Source organism: Talpa europaea, assembly GCF_964194135.1.
Source record: "Talpa europaea genome assembly, chromosome: 3".
Taxonomy (NCBI): Eukaryota; Metazoa; Chordata; class Mammalia; order Eulipotyphla; family Talpidae; genus Talpa; species Talpa europaea.
Genome location: NC_140069.1, coordinates 49,817,115 through 49,837,812, shown reverse-complemented (window position 1 = coordinate 49,837,812; position 20,698 = coordinate 49,817,115). Strand labels below are relative to the sequence as shown.

Here is a 20,698-nt window from a genome sequence, read left to right as displayed (position 1 = left end):
TCTGCCATTTTCTACTATTTCTCAAGACAAATTGTTAGTCTCTAAGGGCACTTGCTGTCTACCACAAAGTATCCAATTCAAGCATTTCATCCTTGTCTCCTTTGTCAAGTCTGCATTTTGTCTGTCAGGGTTTTTCTTTCTTCTTCTTCTTCTTCTTCTTTTCCTTCTGGAGTTGGAAACCAAGCAGGGAGAGGATGACAGGTTTTAAAAGGTTGTTTCTGTGTGCCGGTTTTTAAGAGTGTATTTTGTGTGGTTTAGTGAAGGAAGGGGGAATGAGAAGTAAGCGCTCCTGCTGACCAGACCTGTCTGAAAGCTCGGTTTCTTTACCACTCAATTTCTGTGCTTTTACATATGAATCCCCTGAAGCCATAATAAAATGCAAAAGAAATTTTAGGTCTTTTCTGTACCTTTAACTTACTTACCAGAGAAAAAGATCACTTAATAGGTTAAAAAAAAAATCCATCAACTCTGCCCTCCCTTTTCTTTATTAGGAAATGACTTTCAATGTAGTTTATACAAGGTACCATCAAGGCTAGATTTCTTTTTCCTAAAGGAAGAAGTAAAGTAAATAAGATAAAGAAAAGAATAACTAGTAAAGTGGGTTGAGTTCCAAGAAATGTTATCAGCATCTTAATTGTCAAGAATTTTCAGTTTCGCATGTGGTCCATTATTTAAACTCTGAGTATTGCTGCTTTGCATGGCGAGTCCAAGTGCACTTTCCAGGTCCTTATGGTCCTTGGAGGAGGGTTATACTGTAGCGGAGGCGAGAAACCTGTGCTCACTCTTTCCTCACAAGCCCTTGCAGGCCTAAAGGAGTGAGCAAAGTTTTGCTACTTAAAGGCCTAACTAAGCCTCTATGAAATTTTTGTATTTTATTATTTAGCCTGATGCGTGCTCTGTGGGAGAAAGTTATTGTTTGACATCTAATTTCTTTCATCTTCCTAAACTTTCAGGATCCTATCAGTTTTCTCATGATTTAAAACAAATGCTCAGAAACCACTCCATGAAGAAGAGTCGGGGACTTTCCCTGCTCAACATGCACACCAGTCACTGAAATATCCCCAAGTTATTACCCAAAACCACCAAGTCTTACATACTGACTTTCTCAGAGCTACAGAAACAATCTCAGAGGTTTGCTTGCTATTCTGAGAATGATAGAATCAGGACTGCCTCCTGAAGACACTAGATTTTTGTTTAAAAACCTGTTTCTTGTTGAGTCTCTCTCCCAACTCTCCCTTATCCTCCTTCCCCCCATAATTACAGGCTGCAGAGTGAAAAGCATTAAAACTGTTTACAAAACATCTCATAAAGTTTAAAATAATAGGGATATGTGTGTGTGTGTTTGTGTAAAACAAAATAATGTGTGTGGCAAGGGTAAACAGTTCACACTCTTTCTTCTCTTTCTTCCACTGCCCCTTGTCACTTCCAGAATTGAAGACCTGGAAGTGAGACAGAGATCCTTTCCTCCTACTATGCAATCAATGCTCACACTTACTTTGTTATGTTTATTTATCTGATGCCAGTTCATTATGGCCGATCAAAATGCAGACCCTCAGGTGTGTGGGGACAGATAGACTGATGAAGTGAATGCTATCTAATTAATTTCAGGCACCCTCAATTCCCATACTGACATTCTGTCATGACAACCAAGAGAAATATTTTTTTTTTTTTTTTTGATGAGTCCTTTGCTAGGTTTCAAAAGTCCAAGAGAAAAGCAGGTTAGTGTTCTAAAGTGAAAGGGGCATTTTTCCAACCCTTTCAAAAATCTCCTCCTGTGCAGATTTGCAAAGATTTTGCAATGCTCACCTCAGGAATTTATTTATTTATTTTTTAATGTGGAAGAGTAGTCTCTAACCTCCAGTCTCAGAGCCAATCAATCACTTTGCTCTGCAGGTTTAGATCTGCTGCGGCAAAGCATCCCCTGTGCTGTGGGCGAGCGCTGCACCAGGTCTTGATAATAGTGGAGCTGGTGTTGACAGTCAGAGGAGGGCTCTGTCCCCTTAGGCGCTGCTGCTGAGGACTCGGCTGGACAGAAGCACTAGCCTTGCCTAGTGGGAGCCCCTTCCCCTGCTGATTGACGGAGGACAGTAAGGAGTTCTTGGAGGCAGGGGAAGGTTGTCCTCCCAGTCACTTCCTATGAAGTCTTTGTCAGCAGAAGGATCTCTCCTGGACAGTGAGTGACATAATGCAGATGGCAAATGACAGCTTTGTGTTTCATTCGTTTGATAAGTACTCACTATCGTATGCAGGTGAGTGAATGCTTCCCCACATGCTCGCTTGAACCAAACACTCCCAAGATACAAACACTCTACACACGCTCTGTGGTTTCCTAGGCACTGCTGGCGCTCCCTACTCTACTGTTAGTTTTCCTGCGGATATGCAGAGTGCTATTAGAATGTGAACACAGATGATACCCTCATCACTGTTTTATGGAGCTGATTATGAAATGAAAATATTATTTGAGTCATGTGTTAGCAGTTCTGAATGTTGTTTCCTTCTGTCTCTCTGTTGGGAGTGCAGGTGGGAATATATATAATGCCATTTCAAAAGACTACTTTATATCAAAAATCTATATCAAAATTCTTGACTAACGTTTCCTTTGTGTTTTTTCTCCCTCTTCTAGGACCCCAACTGCAGATGTTCTGAATACCTTTGAATATAGAAATTGATTATTCAACCAGGATACTTAATTCAAGGTATTAGCTCTTGTCAGAAAGCTTTATATTCGAGCTCTGTGTTGGAAATTGTATTTCAGCCATGAATTGAAATAAGAAACATTGGAATGAGAATAAAGGGCAAAAACAAATTTGCAAAAAAATCAAGCACTTAAAAAACTACCCAGCGCCCGTGAGGGTTTGCCACTTCTGACTCATATGCAGCCCTTTCTCTGCCAGTTCTCACTTAGTTTTAGCCGTTTTTCTGCAACTGTGCTTTAGGTTTGGATTTCATTTAGTCTCTCCCTCTCCCTTTTTCTCAGACTGCCCAGACCTGTGGAAACCAGGAGACTGAGACATTTTGTCAGTTTGCGACATTGGACCAAACACAATGAAGTATTCTTGCTGTGCTCTGGTGTTGGCTGTCCTGGGCACAGAGCTGCTGGGGAGCCTCTGTTCGACTGTCAGATCCACGAGGTTCAGGGGACGGATACAGCAGGAACGTAAAAACATCCGACCCAACATTATCCTTGTGCTCACTGATGATCAAGATGTGGAACTGGGTGAGACACGAATCTTTCACTCGTCAGTCAATTTGCTGAATCTCAGCCTCATCAGTGATAGTCAGTGAACATGTGGGGATTTGGAACTTAATCATAGAATCATGGCCAACAATTTAGTTCTATAAAATGAATTTGTATTAGTTATAAGGCATTTGGTTTGTTTTTCAACCTTACTTGTCTGGTCTTCAATAGAAAAGAGAGTCTGGCAAGGATAGTAGGATGGAGGAAAAGAGTAAGCACAGAGTATTACAAAGTCAAGGATTTGGTCAAGCACCTTGGAAACTCTTTGTCAGGGATTATTTTTTTAAATGTTTGGGCAAAGTTATTTGAAAGAGTATGAGATTATGGCTGTACTTCTGTGTGGTGGGTATAAATGTAGATACACACTAGAGGAACTGTAAGTGCTTATTTCATTAGGGAGATTTATTCTCAATTTGTAATAGTTGTTAGGTTATTGAAAGTTACAGTAGTCTACCTCTCTTCCGGTAGTAATTCACATATCATGTTAGGTATGTTGCTCTTCTGAGGAATTAACTGATTTGGGTTAATCCTAGAGTATTTTAAAAGTCTGCCAAAATCTGGTGGTTCCAGCTTAGCATCTGTAGCATCTGGGTTTCTCTCATCTTCTTTAGTGCCCCAGTCATAAGCCTACAGTCAAGTTTAAGGTCTTCCAGGGTGGCCTAAGACAGATAAAAGGCTTGCCCTTATGAGCTTTTTATAACCTGTTATAGCCATCAGTCCTTCCTATTCCTGAGTAATCCAAGTTCCTCATGCTCAGACATGCTCAGCCAGAGCGATGGTCAAGTCATGTCTTCTAGAGTCGGGGCTAGCAGAGCACGCCAGGCTGCTTTGCTGAGTTCCTCTGGTGTGGGTTCTTTCTTTTTTTAAGATTTATTTTTATTTTTATACAAAAGCTGGGGTACAGGCCAGAGGCATGGGATGGTAAGAGGATTCACCAGAGACAGAGCAGAGAGCAGAACAGGCAGACGGACCAAAGACACTGCTGAGGGGAGCAGCGGGCAAAACAGGAGAGGTCTGTTTCGCCATGTGGGTTTCTCCCTGGCCTACTGGGAATCGAACCAGCGCTGCAGAGGCTGCAGACCGCTTCACAGCACTGCGTGCTCAACCTGCTGTGCCACCGGGGAGGCCCCTGGTGTGGGTTCTTAAGGATTAAATCCACTTTGCCAGAACTTGATCTGCATGGAAGGGATTATGATTTCTAGTTTGAAACCAAACCATGGATATCCACAAAGGTAACTCCTTGAATTCAGCTGGAAGCAAGTGAACTGAAAGCCGCCAGCGGTGATGAATGTTTAAGTCATTCAGAGATTGCACTCTCTTACCTCACTTTTTAAACAAGGGTATTGATTTTCAGGCAATATGCCTAAATAAAATGTCTTGCAGTTGTGATTTTAGTGTGTATGTGGCTCATGGTTTCAGTTTTCATTCACTTACAGAGCAAGTAAAATTAAGTGAATTTATTTGATTTTCCTTCCTTGACACCTCTCATAGCCATCCCTTTACCACTGTTGAGATCTACAGACTCATGTTATCTCTCCCATTTTTCCTAACTGGTTGGTCACTGAGCCACCCTATCCTTCTAGTCTTGATTTCTAACGTCTGTTTTTCCTTCTGTTGTCAAAATTACCTTTTGAGTAGTTGACCAGCTGTCTTCTGCTTAAAACTTCCATGGTTTCCCATGAGAATAAGGCCTTCTTGTCCTCCGGCAAAGGAGCTCTGGGACCTGTGGCCCCTCCTTTTCCTTTCTTACTTCTGCTCTGTGCTTCATGGAAACCACTCACACTTCCCTGAAGAAGCCTGGTGACTTCATCTCCCTCACCATATTTCATGCTTGTATGTACCTCTCTGCATTTCTCTCCCAGCCTCCACCCCTTTGGGGAAGTCCTATCTATTCTTCATTACCCAGTTCAGGCATCTTGCCCACAAGGGCCTTCCTTTGCCAAAACCATCCTCACCTAAAGCAGAATGGTTGGAACTTTGCTTTGCACATCTTAGATTTGCTTCCAGAATGACCCTTAATCACGTGCTTCTATACCTGTCTCTTCCCCTAAACTGGAAGCATCTCATGGTCAGGAGTCTGTTTTGTTTATGTTGAAACTTTGCTGCTGGGACTGTGCAGGGAATATAGTAGGTTCTAAATAAACCCAAAATGGACCCAAGAAAATTATGGTAGCCTGGAAAAGCTTACACAAGTCCCAGAAATGAAAGAAGGGGTATTTGTCATGATCTACCCACATACAGCCATTAACTTTTTTTTAAAAAATCAAAAAATTGTTTGATGAATTTATTTTTAACAGATTTTGAGTTTTTACCTTTGGTCCTAGTTCATTTATTCATTAAGTATTTACTGAACAGTATTGGTTTCTATTGGAGACAAAGAGCATTATCTCTATTGGATGTAATAGTGAAGGTTCACAGACCAGGTTCAAACAACCCACTTGCCTTTTCATTTCCATATTTGTCTTTACATCCTTCCCTGATCTACTAATCTGACACTCTGCTAAGAATTCAATTATTTAATCTTCACAATAATGCCATGAAGTAGGTACTCTTACTGTCCTCAATTTATGCATGAGAAAATGAAGCTTAGAGAAGTCAGGTAGACTGTGTAAATGGTGAAATGAAGACGTTTCCACAGCTATACATTTAGTCATCATCCCTTCTGCCAGTCAGTCCATCAACAGATATTTAATGATTCCTTCCAAAAAGCAACCTATAAATTCATAATAATGTTCTAGGTTCTAAAAAAAAAAAAGATAACAGATGCAAAAGATGAGTTTTATTATATTGTTGGCTAAACAAGTTGAAAAGCTACCATAAACTGTAGGTAAATAGTTTAAAAAAGACCCCCTCTCAGTAGGAAAACTATGCTGTCTGTAGTGGTTGTTGCTTGATGGAGTCGTTTGCTTAGCTTTTTGTAATGTTCTCATAACCCTTGAAACCTACAGTTCTAGATTTCAGTTGGGTTTTGTCTTTTGTTTTTACCATCTTAACCATTTTTAAAAATACGATTCAGTTGTATAGTGTTAAGTACGTTAATGTTGTGCAGCTAACTTCCAGAACCCTTTATTTTTCAAATTAACAAATACCTATACCCCCAGGCCCTGGCAGTCACCCATGGTACTTTATGTCTCTATGACTGCTTTGGGTACTTTATATAAATGGAATTTTGCGACTAACTCGTTTCATTTAGCATAGTGTCCTTCCTCAATGGTCATATGTATTGTAACATGTATCAGAATTTCCTTCCTTTTTAAAGCTAAAGAATATTCCATTGTTGTGTATACTGGTCATGCTTAATATATTTTCCTGTTGCTGGAAATTTAGGTTATTTCCACTTTTTGACTATTGTGAATCAAGCTGCTGTGAACATGTAATCAAGCTGCTATGATACATATAAGTATCTCTTCAAGACCATGATTTTAATTCTTTGGGATGCATACCCAGAAGTGAGATTGCTTAATTATTAGATATTTCCATTGTTAATTTTTTGAAAAGCTGTCATACTGTTTCCATAATGATTGCACCACTTTCCATTCCCACCTGCAAAGCAGTTTCTCTATATCCTTGTCAACATTTCCAGTTTCTGATTTTTATAGTAGTCATCCTAATGGATGTAAGGTGGTATCTCATTGTGGTTTTGATATGATTGGGTTTTATTTTACTTAGGTGTAATTATGTTTGCAAAGTGCTTAAATAAATCTTCCCCTAAGCAAAACTGTTTGCACCTGTAATACTGCAGGCAATTTTGGCTTCTCTGCCTCCAGAAAGATATAAAAGACTTAGATATGATTTAGGAAAATAATTACAAAAATCATAGTAAAATACTTTTCTTTTGGAGGAAGAATGAAACAAGCTACACCTTTGTGTGGCAGTACAAAGGCTGAGAAAAGTTGCAATCAAAGTTTATGAACTCAAGTAAAGGAGCTAAAAGCTCTTGTTGAATGGGAATAGAGGCTACTTCCTCAACTTTGTTTTGGGGACAGTAAAATAAACTAGTACTTTGTGATGGGAATAAGATACATAAGGAATTCATTATTGAAAGTGTTAGAACTTTGCATGTGGCTAACACTTTATCTTTTACCAAAGAATATTCATTCTCATTATTGTGTTTTATTGTCATCCCACCCAAACTGGGTAAATAGGATAAAGATCATTATCTAAGTGGAAAACTTAAATTGTGGAAAGATTAAAGGACTTAGCCAATGGTCCCCTTACGTCTGGATTTGCTTTTTCCACAATTTAGGACATAGGACAGGTTGCGTCTGTACCTGTAAATGGGTCAAGTTTTTAGACTAAGCTAGTGGACAGAAGATTTACACTATTTTTAAGTTGAAAGAACATTCAAGGACATGGTCCACATGAAGCTTGGGGTGGTAGTTACCTTTGAGGATGGAGGAGTAATGGAGAATATTCACAGTGTCCACATTTTATGTTAGCATTAAAAACATAAATATATATGAAGCAGCTATGATCAAAGGATATGCTTCAATAAAGCTAGAAGATAAACTATTATCTCTCCATCCATGAAATATTTTATAAGTCAAAAAAGAGAAAATCACATGTGCTGTGGGACTTCCCTAACTTTCCAAAAGAAATTAAACTCTACATCTTTCCAACATGGTCCCTGGTGTTACTCTGAGGAAGAAACTTTTGAGCCCATTTGACCATTGATCTGAATCAGTACAGCATTTCTTACACTGTCAGGAGCTTGTGTTGATGCTAACATATCAGTAACACTGATCCAAAGTTTCTCTTAGACCATTAGTGGAATTAACAGCCCATAAATGCCTAGACATACATTGTTTCTTTAAAGCAGAGGGCACACATTTGGGTCTCAGATCTCAGATTTGGCCAGCACACCTTTTAAAATTAAGACATTTTAAAAATCAGGTGATTTCATATACAAAAAATTCAGATTCTGGATTTTCATGAAAATTTAGAAGAATGAGGGCTTGATTTTCCATGAGGAGGCCATTAGTTGGATGCTTGAAGGGGAACAGACGCTGCCCTTCCCTGTTCGATGGGGTGTGTCCTCCCAGGTCATCATGGTCCCCACCAGGCTCCATTCTCCCCAACAGTCAGGCCAAGAAGTTGTTGCATTTATTACTGAAAGCGTAATGTCAGGTTTTCAGGCCTAGTCTCCCAGTGAGGAATGGATCTTAGGCTATAGTGGCGGCACTGAGTCCCAGCCACTAGGCCACCCCCCGCGATGGTGTCTCACGATGCCGCAGCAGGAACTTCGCTGACGCTCAGGCAAGCAAACGAAAAGGCAGATTTGTTTAGAGAAAGAAAAAGTTTATTGAGGAGAAAAGGAACAGAAATAAAGTGGGACTCCCAGGCCGGAGGAACCAGGTCAGTGAAGGGCAGGGAAGCCGAAGTGGAGGCGTGCCTCAAGGAACATACACCTTCTTTCCCTAATTATTCTAAAGCTCCACCAGTCTCTTTGTGATTGGTTAGTTCTCGGTGGTCTCACTCACTGCCTAAATATCTCTGTGCCCAGAACTAAGTCCCTGTGTCCCAGCCCTTATCTTAGAGTCCTTTTTCTTTATCGTCCTTGTCCAGGAATGTCCTGTTGCCCCTAGTCCTGGGGTATTTGATTAGTCCCCTTTGGAATTTGTTGTCCTTATCTCTGGAGCCTCCCTTATTCCTCTGTGGATTTTCCTATTCTATTCTGATCCCCAGGGCTCTCCGCTTGCCCTATGCCTCATTATCATGCCCACACTATTTTTTTCATTATAATAGGGAAAAAGTTCTACACAGCTATGTCTATATCAAATGTGGAAAAATAAGAAGAGAAAGCCCTGTGATTTATCTTTTACCTGGCTGCCTTTACTTAACTCTCTTCTCTGGCTAGTCCTGTAGGCATTTTAACTCCATTCCCTTAAGAATCACTATTAATGGCCTTTTGCTCTTTGGGGGTAAAAATAAGGAGTCTTAGTGACCTGGAAAAACTCCAAAAGGATTTTTTTATCTCTTTCTTGGCCTCTTTTTTCCCCAATACCTATAAATACTTTATTCTTTAAAGCAGAAGTCACAAAATGAGATCATCAGATTTGATTAGGAGAATATTTACTATTGAAATTCTGGGATTTTGAATTCTTCTGGACATGATAACCTGGCTTGATGAAAATTTTAATATTTGATGGTACTAAATATGGAATAATCAAATGCTAAGATATTGAATCAGAAAGGTTAAAGCTTTATTGTAAATGTTAACATGTCAATGAAGTAATTCAAGCTCTCTGTGTGATTTTGGTAAAGTCATTCTGATTAGTGGGACTTTTTCTCCCCCTTGAACTTTTTCACATTGACAGTTTGGAAATAAATGAGTTAGAGTGCATGAAACGACAAATTCCTGGTAATGAGTCCTCCAGTTCCAACAACCTATCACATATCTCATCCAGACTTCTGTTCCTTTTGCCCTGATTTTTACCTTCTCTGAAATTGCAGAGCTGGTAGATCTTGCAGGATTCCTGAGGAGTGCCACTTCTTGCCTCCTAGCAGTCACTGCTTCCACAATAGCATCTGGGCTCAAGGCCATGGCTGTCACAGCATCCCCACCCCTACAGGAGCAATGGTGGACATCCCTGGTCACTACCTGGACCTCTGGAACTGAGATTATTTCACTTGACCTGCTTAAGCCTGAACCTTCCCTTTCTGCAAGCCACCCCAGGCAGCAGAGCCCCCATACCTGCCACTGGACCTAATGACAATTACCCACAGCACCCTTGTCAGGCTTCCCCTGAAAGACAACTTGAGATAATAATATAGTCAGGTTTCTTGCTTTAAGAACAGGCAGGAACAGTGTTTACAGAGATGGGTAGAAATAGTATTTTTAACCATATTCAGTACTAACAATTTAAGTCTTAAGGCATAGAAAAAGTAACTGACCTCTGTCCTAGTCCATTTGGGATGTTATAACAAAATAAATAGACATTTTGGTATCTAGTGACAGCACACTTCCTGGTTCATCAGTAGCTGTCTTGCCACTGTGTCTTCAAATGGGAAAAGGGACAAAGGAGCTCTCTGGGGTGTCTGTTATTGTGATGGCTCTAATCTCACTCAAAGAAAAATCCACCTTCGTAACATAATTATCATCACCTAGGGGATTAGATTTCAACATACAAATTTGGAGGGAGGGGATACAAACATTCAGTCTATGACACCCTCTACTCTTATCTCAGCTTTTGAAATTTTTTTTTAAGATTTATTTTTATTTATTTATTTACGCATACAAGAACTAGGGTGTAGGCCAGAGGTGAGGGAGGCGAGAGGATTCACCAGAGATAGAGTGGGGAGCAGAACAGGCAGATCTACTGATATACACTGCTGAGGGGAGCAGCAGACAAGGCAGGAGAGGTCTGCTGTGCCATATGGGTTAGCTCCCTCGTCGGGGATCGAACTCATGCCGCAGTTACTGCCAATAGCTTGATAGTGCTGTGTCTTTAGCCTCTGTGCCACCAGGTAGGCCCATCTTTTGGAATTCTGACATAGATAACAGAGAGGGAGATGGAAAAGGCAAGAGAAAGCAAAACCTGGTTGAGATGAGCACAAAGTGAAATTGCTGCCCCATTTATTCTTCAACAGCCTTGTGAACTAATCTGGAAATTATTATCGACTCTATTTTATAGATGAGAAACACAGACCCAAAGAGGGTAAGTGACTTGTTCAAGCTAATAAGTAGCAAAACCTAGATGTTTCCCTGTAAGTTCAAGTTCAGGACTTTTTCTCTTTTCTTTCTTATCCCCCTAAACCCAGCCTTGTGAATATTGTTATGACTCTTCAGTCCATAGCTTGCTATCAATCCTATGAAATAATTGTTATAACAACTAAGAAACAGCACAGTTTGCATTTTAGGCACATAAGCCTGAAATCCAGAGAGGTGAGGAATTTCAACGTAAAACAAAACTGAGCCTTTCTGGGCCTCCCCAGTGGCGCAGCTGTTGAGCGCTGGGTTGCGAAGCTGCCCGCAGCCTCTGCAACGCCGGTTTGATCCCTGGTCACTGGGTGAGGGTCCCACATGGCGCGCAGACCTCTCCTGCCGCCCGCTGCTCCCCTCAGCAGTGTACTTCCTCACTCTGCCTGTTCTACTCTCCGCTCTGGCTCTGGTGAATTCTCTCACCCTCCCGTGCTTCTGACTGTACCCAGTGCTTGTATGAATAAATAAAAAAATCTTTAAAAAAAAAAACAAAAACTGAGCCTTTCCAACTATAAGACATTGTCCCATCCCACTACTCTCAATAGCTGTAAATGCCTAATTAAGAGTTTTATCACAGAATAATTTTTGATTGTTTCCCAGTGAAAAATCAATGGTGCAATCACAGTGGTGATAAATGCCACGCAAGGCAGCCCTATTGACTGACATGAATCATTGCACAGCCATTAAAAAGAAAGAAAGAAAAAGGTGCTTGTGCTCACCTTCCTGGTGCTTCCTTACTCACCAGTGAAGAGGTGTGGTTCCTGCACTCCATCATCTGAGTCTATCAAGGAACTCCATGGAGATCAGAGGCAGCATTAACACTGATATGCCTGTCGGCTCCTAAAGACAGACCCCACGCACCCTACTCCTTTCATCTGGGCCCGAGCTACTGAGATCACTCCAGCCCTGAGGAAGGCAGGTGGTGTCTTTCAATATCTCCCTGAAGAAACCAGAGGAAGCAAAATACAAGACTACAGAAAGTGAAACTTATCTTTACCACTAACAGACATCATTTCTGTTTCTCAGTCTTGCAAATGTCAATGTCACAGCTAGTACTCAGCTTAGATGCAGCTTAAGATCAAGGCCTCCGGCTCAGACTGCCTGAGTTTACATCTGGGGGCTCTGCTACTTAGGATTTGTGTGACAGCAGGCATGTTATTTAACCCTTTGCACCTCAGTTTGCTCATCCATTATACAGTAATAGTAAACAGTAGTACAAATGACACAGGGTTATTGTCAGTATTAAATGAGCTAATATTTAAAAAGCACCATCCAGTTCAGGTTATCATCCCATGGCTTGACAGTCTCTGTAACTTCTTGGCCGTGGCCTTGATGGGCCAGCCCAGTCCCTTCTCCAGGCACACAACTCTGTTGCCACATTGTCACAGCAACATCTCTCAAAGACATTCTTCTCATCATGTATGCCATTCATGCCTTTGACAAAGAGCCTAGTTCTACTTTCATTTCATCTATTTTATCTAATCCTACACCTTTACCCAGCCTCCTTGCTATTTGCTAACTCTGCCTCCCACGTGTCATCAAGAAAATTCTCCCTATTTGTTTTCATTCCAGGAAATCAATGTGCTACTCTTGTCACTCCATTACTTCTCACCACCTACAGAGTGTACTGCACATCCTCCCCATGCCTCCAATAACAGACTTTGACCATTCCACATTTTTCTTCCCCTTTCCCTTCAATTGTCTTCACCAATCATTTCAGAATTTTTATTATACGTTGACTCCAGGCACTCTATCATTTACTGCTTCATCTGCCCTTTCATGTATGTGTTGCTTTACGGCTTCCTATCCCGCGATTTTTATATGCAGGTTCTTATTTGGAGAGCTTACTATTGACAATCAGAAACAGCAGAGAATTTTCCACTTTGGGGGGTAGTTATATATGTGGGATTAGCTGAGAGTGCTGAGGCTGATAAAATGTTCAGCATGAAGTGGGCACTCACTGCATGTTATTCCCTGGTGACAAAAAGGTGGCTTGGTCCCCTGAAGACACCAAAGGAGAAAAAGCCCTCAGGCATCTTCCTAACTGGTGCATATTTTAGAGCATTCTAATGAGACCCAATCAGAAACCTGCCTCCTGTAGTCATGTGTTTCATGGAAGTGCTAAAAGCTAGTGTATGAAAAAATCAAGTTAACTGTAGCTATTTGGACTGTTGCACGCTTCTCTGATGTTCTGAATGCTTGTCTGGTTTGCATTACGATTTCCTTCCTTGCTGGAAAACTACATAGACTTTCTCCCTTTCTTTGGAAGAAGTGGAACCTGTTGGAAATCTGAGGCTCCAGGATTCAAATGCAATGGGCTTGGCTGTGGTACTCTGTAGTGCATTTCTTGACAAGTCCTGAAAAGACCATTGAATGCTGGCCTTTGCTTTTTTCTGCAATGTTTGGATGTGTTTCAGCTGCAGTGTTTGGCTGGCTAGAGTAATCGAAATAGAATTTTTTTTCTTCCTCAGCAATTTTAGGTTACAATTTTATCCTTTACAGTTAAAATGGAATTTTTGACTATTCAACTACTTTCAAGTACAATAGAATCATAACTTGTTCACAAATAACCTATCATTTAAAAAAAAAAAAGATTTTTTTATGCATAATAGAACTAGGGCATAGGCCAGAGGTGTGGGGGGTGAGAGGATTCACCAGAGACAGAGTGGGGAGCAGAACAAGCAGATCTACTGAAATACACTGCTGGTGGGTATAGCAGGCGAGTAAGGTCTGCTGCGCCATGTGGGTAGTTCCCTTGCTGGGGATCTAACTCGTGCCACAAAGTCTGGCAATAGCTTGATAGCACGGTGTCTTCTTTTTTTAAAGATTGATTTATTTATGCATACAAGAACTGAAGTATAGGCCAGAGTTGTGGGGGGGGGGGAGAGGATTCACCAGAGACAGAGTGGGAAACAGAACAGGTGGATCAACTAAAACACACTGCTGAGGGGAGCAGTGGCGAGTCAGGAGAGGTCTGCTGCACCATGTGGGTTTCTCCCTGGCTGGGGATCGAACTCATGCTGCAGAGGCTGCAGATAGTTTCATAGGTTGTGTCTTAACCCAATGTGCCACCAGGGAGTCCCAGCACGGTGTCTTTCATCCCTGCGCCACCAGGGAGGCCCATCTGTCTTTAAAAATTACATGGAAACAGGTCAAAATATAAACTACTTGTGCTATCCTAGTCAAAAAATTGTAAGATATTTGGTGAGTTCATAAAAGGATAACAAGTTCCATTAAAGATCTTTTTTTAAATTAAATACATTCATTTTGGAGGGACTTTCACATATTACTTATTTCAAATGATTAAAATGTTATCTCTAGTAATCTCTGCAATGTCATAGCTCAGTGCATATGTGGTGGGCTGGGGGTTTGATGCTCTGTGTAATAGGCTATTGTTCTCTGGTAATCTTCAAAGGGTTGCTGGCCTTTGAATCTGCTCCATATCTAAAATTCTAGCTTTAATTATCAGATTAGTCTGCATTTTTTCTTGGTGATTAAGGAGGGGAGAGGCTGAAATGTGTTTATTATTCTGCAAAATCCTTGAGAGGGGTAGGATTCCAAATGTTTAATTTTGTTCTGGAAATAAGAGCTGGTCAAATTATAGACTCCTTTTAGCCAAGTGAGGGAAATTAATAAATCAGGAGCACAGAGTCATTGAGTGACACGACATAAATGGCTGTGCATGTGGTGCACTCCACTAAACAGCCCTGGAACTGTGCCTTTCAGGGTCCCTGCAAGTCATGAACAAAACAAGAAAGATTATGGAACATGGGGGGGCCACCTTCACCAATGCCTTTGTGACCACACCCATGTGCTGCCCCTCCCGGTCCTCCATGCTCACCGGGAAGTACGTGCACAACCACAACGTCTACACCAACAACGAAAACTGCTCTTCTCCCTCATGGCAGGCAATGCACGAACCTCGAACATTTGCTGTGTACCTTAACAACACCGGCTACAGAACAGGTAAGGAAGGGATGAACTTTCTGACCCATAGACCTCTGGTAATGCGTCCCAGACAAAGGAAGATGCATTGTGTGTAGAAATAACTGAACTTCCAAAAAGACCCTAAATGGAAGTTGTCTAGGTTTTTGTCTCCTGGTAGTATCCTCCCCAGCCCTTACTTATTAGTCTGAAGAACATACCATTGAGATATCCTTAAAGAAAAATCATATGACTCTCAGTGAACACATTATGAATGTTGTACCCCCCAGAACACCCAGCAACTGGAATTTTTTAAGACAGCCTGCAATAGGTAAGTTTTGTCCCATTTACCCATTTACCTAGCCTCCCAATCTCTAGGGATCATGGCATATCTTGAGGAAGGTTGTCTTTAATGTTGGTAAGTTCCTACTAATTGTTCTATGAGAAATCATGGGGCGGGGGTGGGGGGGATTCAAATTCCCTAACACCTACCTCAGGGTCGGGGACATAACAAATTATCAACATTATTTATGGAATTAATGAATAGCTGAATGAATAAAATGATGTGTACTAGCTCATAAGAATTAAAAACATCATTACTAAAGCGTTTTAGAAATGATTTTGAGGTTTACATATTCTCTATTCTGAAATTTTTAAAAAAATGTTTTCAGATAAATGTATTCTTTCTAGTCTCTTTCAAAAATGAAATTAATCATTCCATTAGACTTGAGAAATATGTGGCCTTTGCTTCTTTGCAGACCATCCTGTGGACATTTATTGCTTGTTATTTATGGATAAAAATATTGATTGTGTATATGATAGTTTCATCATTCACAGGCATCTCAAGATCTCTACACACTGAGGAAACTCCTCCCATGAATCAAGGGAGTTTAATGATGTTAAGGAAAGAAATTAGGTTATTCAGAGTGCCTTATCTTGAGTGTGCTTTCTCACAAAAGTGATTTAAATTTATAGCTCCATTTATCTGAGAGCCTTAAGCAATTTGCAAATCCATCAAGCATCCCTGTGGGGTTCATAGACAACAAATATACTTGGCTCTACTTTATGGCTGAGGTGGGGATTTCAAAAATTATGTGACTAGCACAGAAGCAAAACCAGAAATTGTTCCTGATTTCAAGCACCAAATTTTGTTTTTCTCATGGGAAGCACGTGAAATCAGTGCCTTTCAATAACTAACACCCTTATAATTTGATCTCTGGGAGCAGACAGAATTTGCAAGATAGGAACTTTCGGAAATAGTGTGTAGTGACACAGGAACCCTGCCAGGACTTCGGTAGTCCGCTAAGGCTGGCTTGTTTGTATCACGGTTATATCCAGAAAGGATAAAAGAGAGATTATTAGGTTCTGGAAAAATGGTGTACATCACTGTGACTACAGTTGGCAATATCGTATTGTGTACTTGAAATTGCCTAAGAGGTTAGAGTTTGGTGTTCTCACTACAAAGGAAATGTCAAAAATCATGAAGTGATGTATATGTTGATTGGCTTGGTGATTGGGGCAGGTGGGGGTAACTTGTGTTGCTTACCTCCTCTGTATGAGATATTTCAGCTAAGTAGTGTCAACTAATTCTTACAGCAACCTTGAAAAAAAGGATTTGACCATGTTACCAGTGAAGAAATGGAGACTTGGGGTATTAATTGTCGAAGGTTATAAGGTAGTTGGCAATAGAATGAATCTAACACATCTCACCACAAGTTCCCTTCCTCTTCATTATCTTTTTTCTTTATGTATGTTTCTACTGATCCCCATTCCAAACTATCTTACAGACATATGAAATATAAAAGCATACAATGCAATCAGGATCTTGGCAAATGAAAAGTAGTACTAGTTCAAACTAAGCAAAGGTTACATGCTGTACATATCAATCTGCAGGCCTTGGAATTGTAGTGAAAGTTTGCATACTCAAAAGTAAGCTTCCAAATGGCAAAAACAAAAATGCAAACACCATTCATTTCAAAGCTCCCTGGGTCACCATGACAAAAACATATTAGTTGTTTCTAAGAAGCACAGTACATCTGCTACTTGTTCTCAACTGCCCTCGGCTGTGCTCACACTCCAATGGATTATAAGAACTTGAATTAATTCAGAGATTATTTAGATCAATTTCCTTATTATCAAATAGACAAACTAATACCCACAAGAAGATGAAGATGACTTGCTGAAATGACACATGTGATGTTCTAATAGAAAGAGCAGGTGCCAGGACCTTGGCCTTCAGGGATCTTTCTATTACACCCTAACCTTATGGGTTAAGTCTAGGATGAAAGCCATAAGTCTTTCCCATGACAATGGTCACTGCATTCGTGTGACCCAGAGGGAGCTGTCTTCTTCAGAGAGATTTGTTCCTGGAAACTTAAGTCTAATTCTGAAACCAACCTTCAGAATTAGAATCAACCCTAGGTGTCTAGACTCATAGATAACAATAGAATTTCCTATGAAGTAAAAGGAATTCTTTTGAGGGAAATAGAACTTTTCCAAATAGTTAGGAATTGATACAGGATGATAGGCACTTAGAAAAATTAATTTTTATGTGTCCATTAGAAAATCAGAAAAATGAAAATTGGAATATAAAAATGACAGTGATAGAGATCAATATAAATTAAAATTAACTTTGATGGGAAAATACTGAAGTGTTTCAGACAACTAAGAAGATGTCATTGTGACAGTATATTGATCCAACCAGGAGCAGAAACTCATTTGAAAATATACAAATTATCACACCAGGATAACAAGCATCTTAGGAAATTAACAGAATTGGTAAGTAGGTATTAAACCAACATAATTATTAATGAGGCACTAAACTAGTGGGGGAGGAAGTCAATGTATAAAGATTTTATAGTTTTCCTCATAATGAAGACATTATTTGGAACATTTAGCTGAAACCTGAAAAAAAAATGAAGGAAGCTAAAATGTGTATTATATTTAAATATCTATCTAGAAGAAAGCACAAACAGTGATCAGTTTTATGAACAATTCAGAGAAGAAAAATTACTAAGATGCTTATTTTGGGAGGCATCCAGAATACATGGACTTACATAAATTGAATTGATCCAATATTATATTTACCATTGTATGACATGATTTTTCTTTTTCAGAACTGAGGCATATATTTGGACTGGCTAGAGCCTCATTTTTCTAACTTTACTCATGGAAAATATGACTCTCCAGCAGCCTAAGTGTTCAAAAATAGGGGAAATATAGTAACATGTCTAATGCATTTTATGTTCTGACAAGTAAAGTGGGAATGCTGTTGGATTATCTACCATAAAAATAAATATTCTGCTTATCTTCCCCCCTCCCAAATTTTTAGTTTAAATCTCTAGTGAAAGCATGAATATGAATGTATAACCTAGAAGTTTTTAAGTAAAAATAGAATCCACATTTGAAAGGTAGCATCAAGTGTTGAAAAGAAAACTGAAGAAAGCTGTAGTCAAGTCCTTGTTCTGTCTTTAATTTAATTTACTGAGAACGTGTATAGGCCAGTTTTACAACCTACATAATGCAGAGATTAGCCTCAAATGATGCCTAAGACTTTTTTCCCATCCAAATATATTATAATTTTGTTATAGTCATTGAAATTATATATTGATCATTTTGTAGTTTTCAAATTATAATCATAATACTTAATACATAAAATAATATGTGAATTAAGTTTTAGTCATGCTAATTCTTCATCATTGTGGTGAAAGGAGCAATATTTAATTGAGATTGGCAATAAATCTTTTTGTAAATAATTCTTTTGTAACAATACAATTTAGGCAACTTAGTCAATTTTCTACTTTCATGTCTTTTAACATTGCAAAATTTATTCGTCTTACCTATGACAAGTACAATTATTTACTCTCTAATATGGATTTTCTTAAATGTAGAATTCATTTAAAGTAAGACAAGCTAATTTACTTATTTTTATGAATTAGGATATTACAGATTTTTGATATAGCATACCACAGTGTATATTTCAGTGAACCATAGTATGCTTAGAACTACACTAGACACTGAGATATAAAGAGATATAAAGTAAGACCCCATCTTCAATAAATTTATAATCAAGTAGGGATAACCAGACTCACATATATAAATCGACATAAAAGTAGACCACAATTTTAAATTGGTTAAAAAAATTTGCTACCCAAATCTATCAATTAGTATAACATTTGTTATAGTAAATAAGATTTGACCTCTTCATAGTATTGGGAATGTTTTTTATAGTTACTATTGCTGGCTTAAAAATACAAACCTTTATTTCCAATAATTCAAGTATTAAGTATTATGTAACTCATAGTCCTGGACAGAAGTAGCATGACCTAGGGTCAACAATCATAATCAGGTCCTTCTACTGTTTCTCCCTGTCACCCAAGCCCTACCACCTTGAACAACTGGTAAGAGAAGTGTTTAATGGTGTTTCAAAGTAGGAAATGATATTGAAAGACTGACAGATGGCATCTTATTAGTGATTATCCAGGTAGCAGTGAGTTGAATTGCCAAAGACAAAGCATAGAAAATCTTCAAACTATACTTAATATAATGGTTACATGGGCAAGAAAATGAATGGAAGGGGAAAAGATTTAATATATCTGGAGGGAAATAATTAGAAGCCCAGATAATCAATTGCAGAGTGCTGCCAGGAAGCATAATGTCGCAAGAGGCCAGGAAGTGATTACAAATGAGTCTCAGCGTCACAACAAGAAAGGTGGGTAACTTGAAGCTGACTACACTGAGGAGCCACTTTGTGACACGTGGGTACTGATCTCTCTTGGAACAAGTGTGAGGGCACATCTGGAATAAGTGTATTTTTTTACTCTCCACTAACACAAAGATACACTAAATGGAGTTCTGAAATGAATAATAAGGACTGTTAAGAGACTTGAAGGAATAGTTAATAAAGGGAGGATTTGGGGAAAGGGCTATAGCCATAACAATGGGTAGTACACAGTACAATATAACCTATCCAGTAAAACAATGAGGGAAGGGCAGGGATGACTTGGCATAGCTGCCCTGAGAGGAAAAAACAAAAAATAAAACTAAAAGTGGCAGGGAAAAAAAATAAAAATAATCAGGATAATGTAAGCCAAATGGGAAAGAATTTATTACCACAAAGTCAGGTTGGGGAAGAAAAATAACGTAACTTGTTAAGACTTTTTTCCCCTGAGATTTATTTATTTATGCATGCAAGAGCTGGAATGTAGGCCAGAGGTGTGGGGGCTGGTGAGAGGCTTCACCAGAGACAGAGTGGAGAGCAGAACAGGTGGATTGACTGAAATACACTGCTGAGGGGAGCAGCAGGCAAGAAAGGTGAGGTCTGCTGCTCCATATGTGGGTTAGCACCCTGGGTGGGGATGGAACTCAGACAGTCGAGGTAATAGCACTGAGACGTAACCCCTAGGCCACCAGGGAAGTCCCTCAAGACATGTTTTCAAATACACAAGTGCAGAATGCTGGTACAAGAATCCCTGGCACCACAGAATGATAAATTATGTAAAATCAGAACATGGACTTGAAAGGTTACTGATAATTGTGATGGTAAAGATGATATCAGCAGTAGCAGCACTAAGTCCTTGTTATGTGCTTATTATTGTTTAAAGCACTTTGCATGTGTGTCATTTCATTTTACCCTCACAACAATCCTACCAGTGTTATTATTATTTTTTAAGATTTATCTGCTTATGCATACAAGAGCTGGGGTACAGGTCAGAGGTATGGGGGATGAGAGGATTCATCAGAGACAGAGTAGGGAGCAGAACAGGCAGATCTACTGAAATACACTGCTGAGGGGAACAGCAGGCGAGACAGGAGAGGTCCTCTGTGCCATGTGG

The 20,698-nt window shown here is 39.6% G+C and overlaps 1 protein-coding gene across 1 annotated transcript in view; it reads left to right on the top strand.

The window, feature by feature from the left end:
* Positions 1-3,045: 3,045 nt before the first annotated feature.
* SULF1 (sulfatase 1) overlaps positions 3,046-20,698 on the top strand; it is a gene marked incomplete at both ends in the record, with an annotated part of 72,775 nt that continues 55,122 nt past the window's right edge. The window contains 2 exons of the mRNA XM_084229850.1: positions 3,046-3,217; positions 14,667-14,906. Of these exons, the coding sequence (XP_084085976.1) occupies positions 3,046-3,217; positions 14,667-14,906 (412 nt within the window). The remainder of the gene's footprint in view (positions 3,218-14,666; positions 14,907-20,698) is intronic.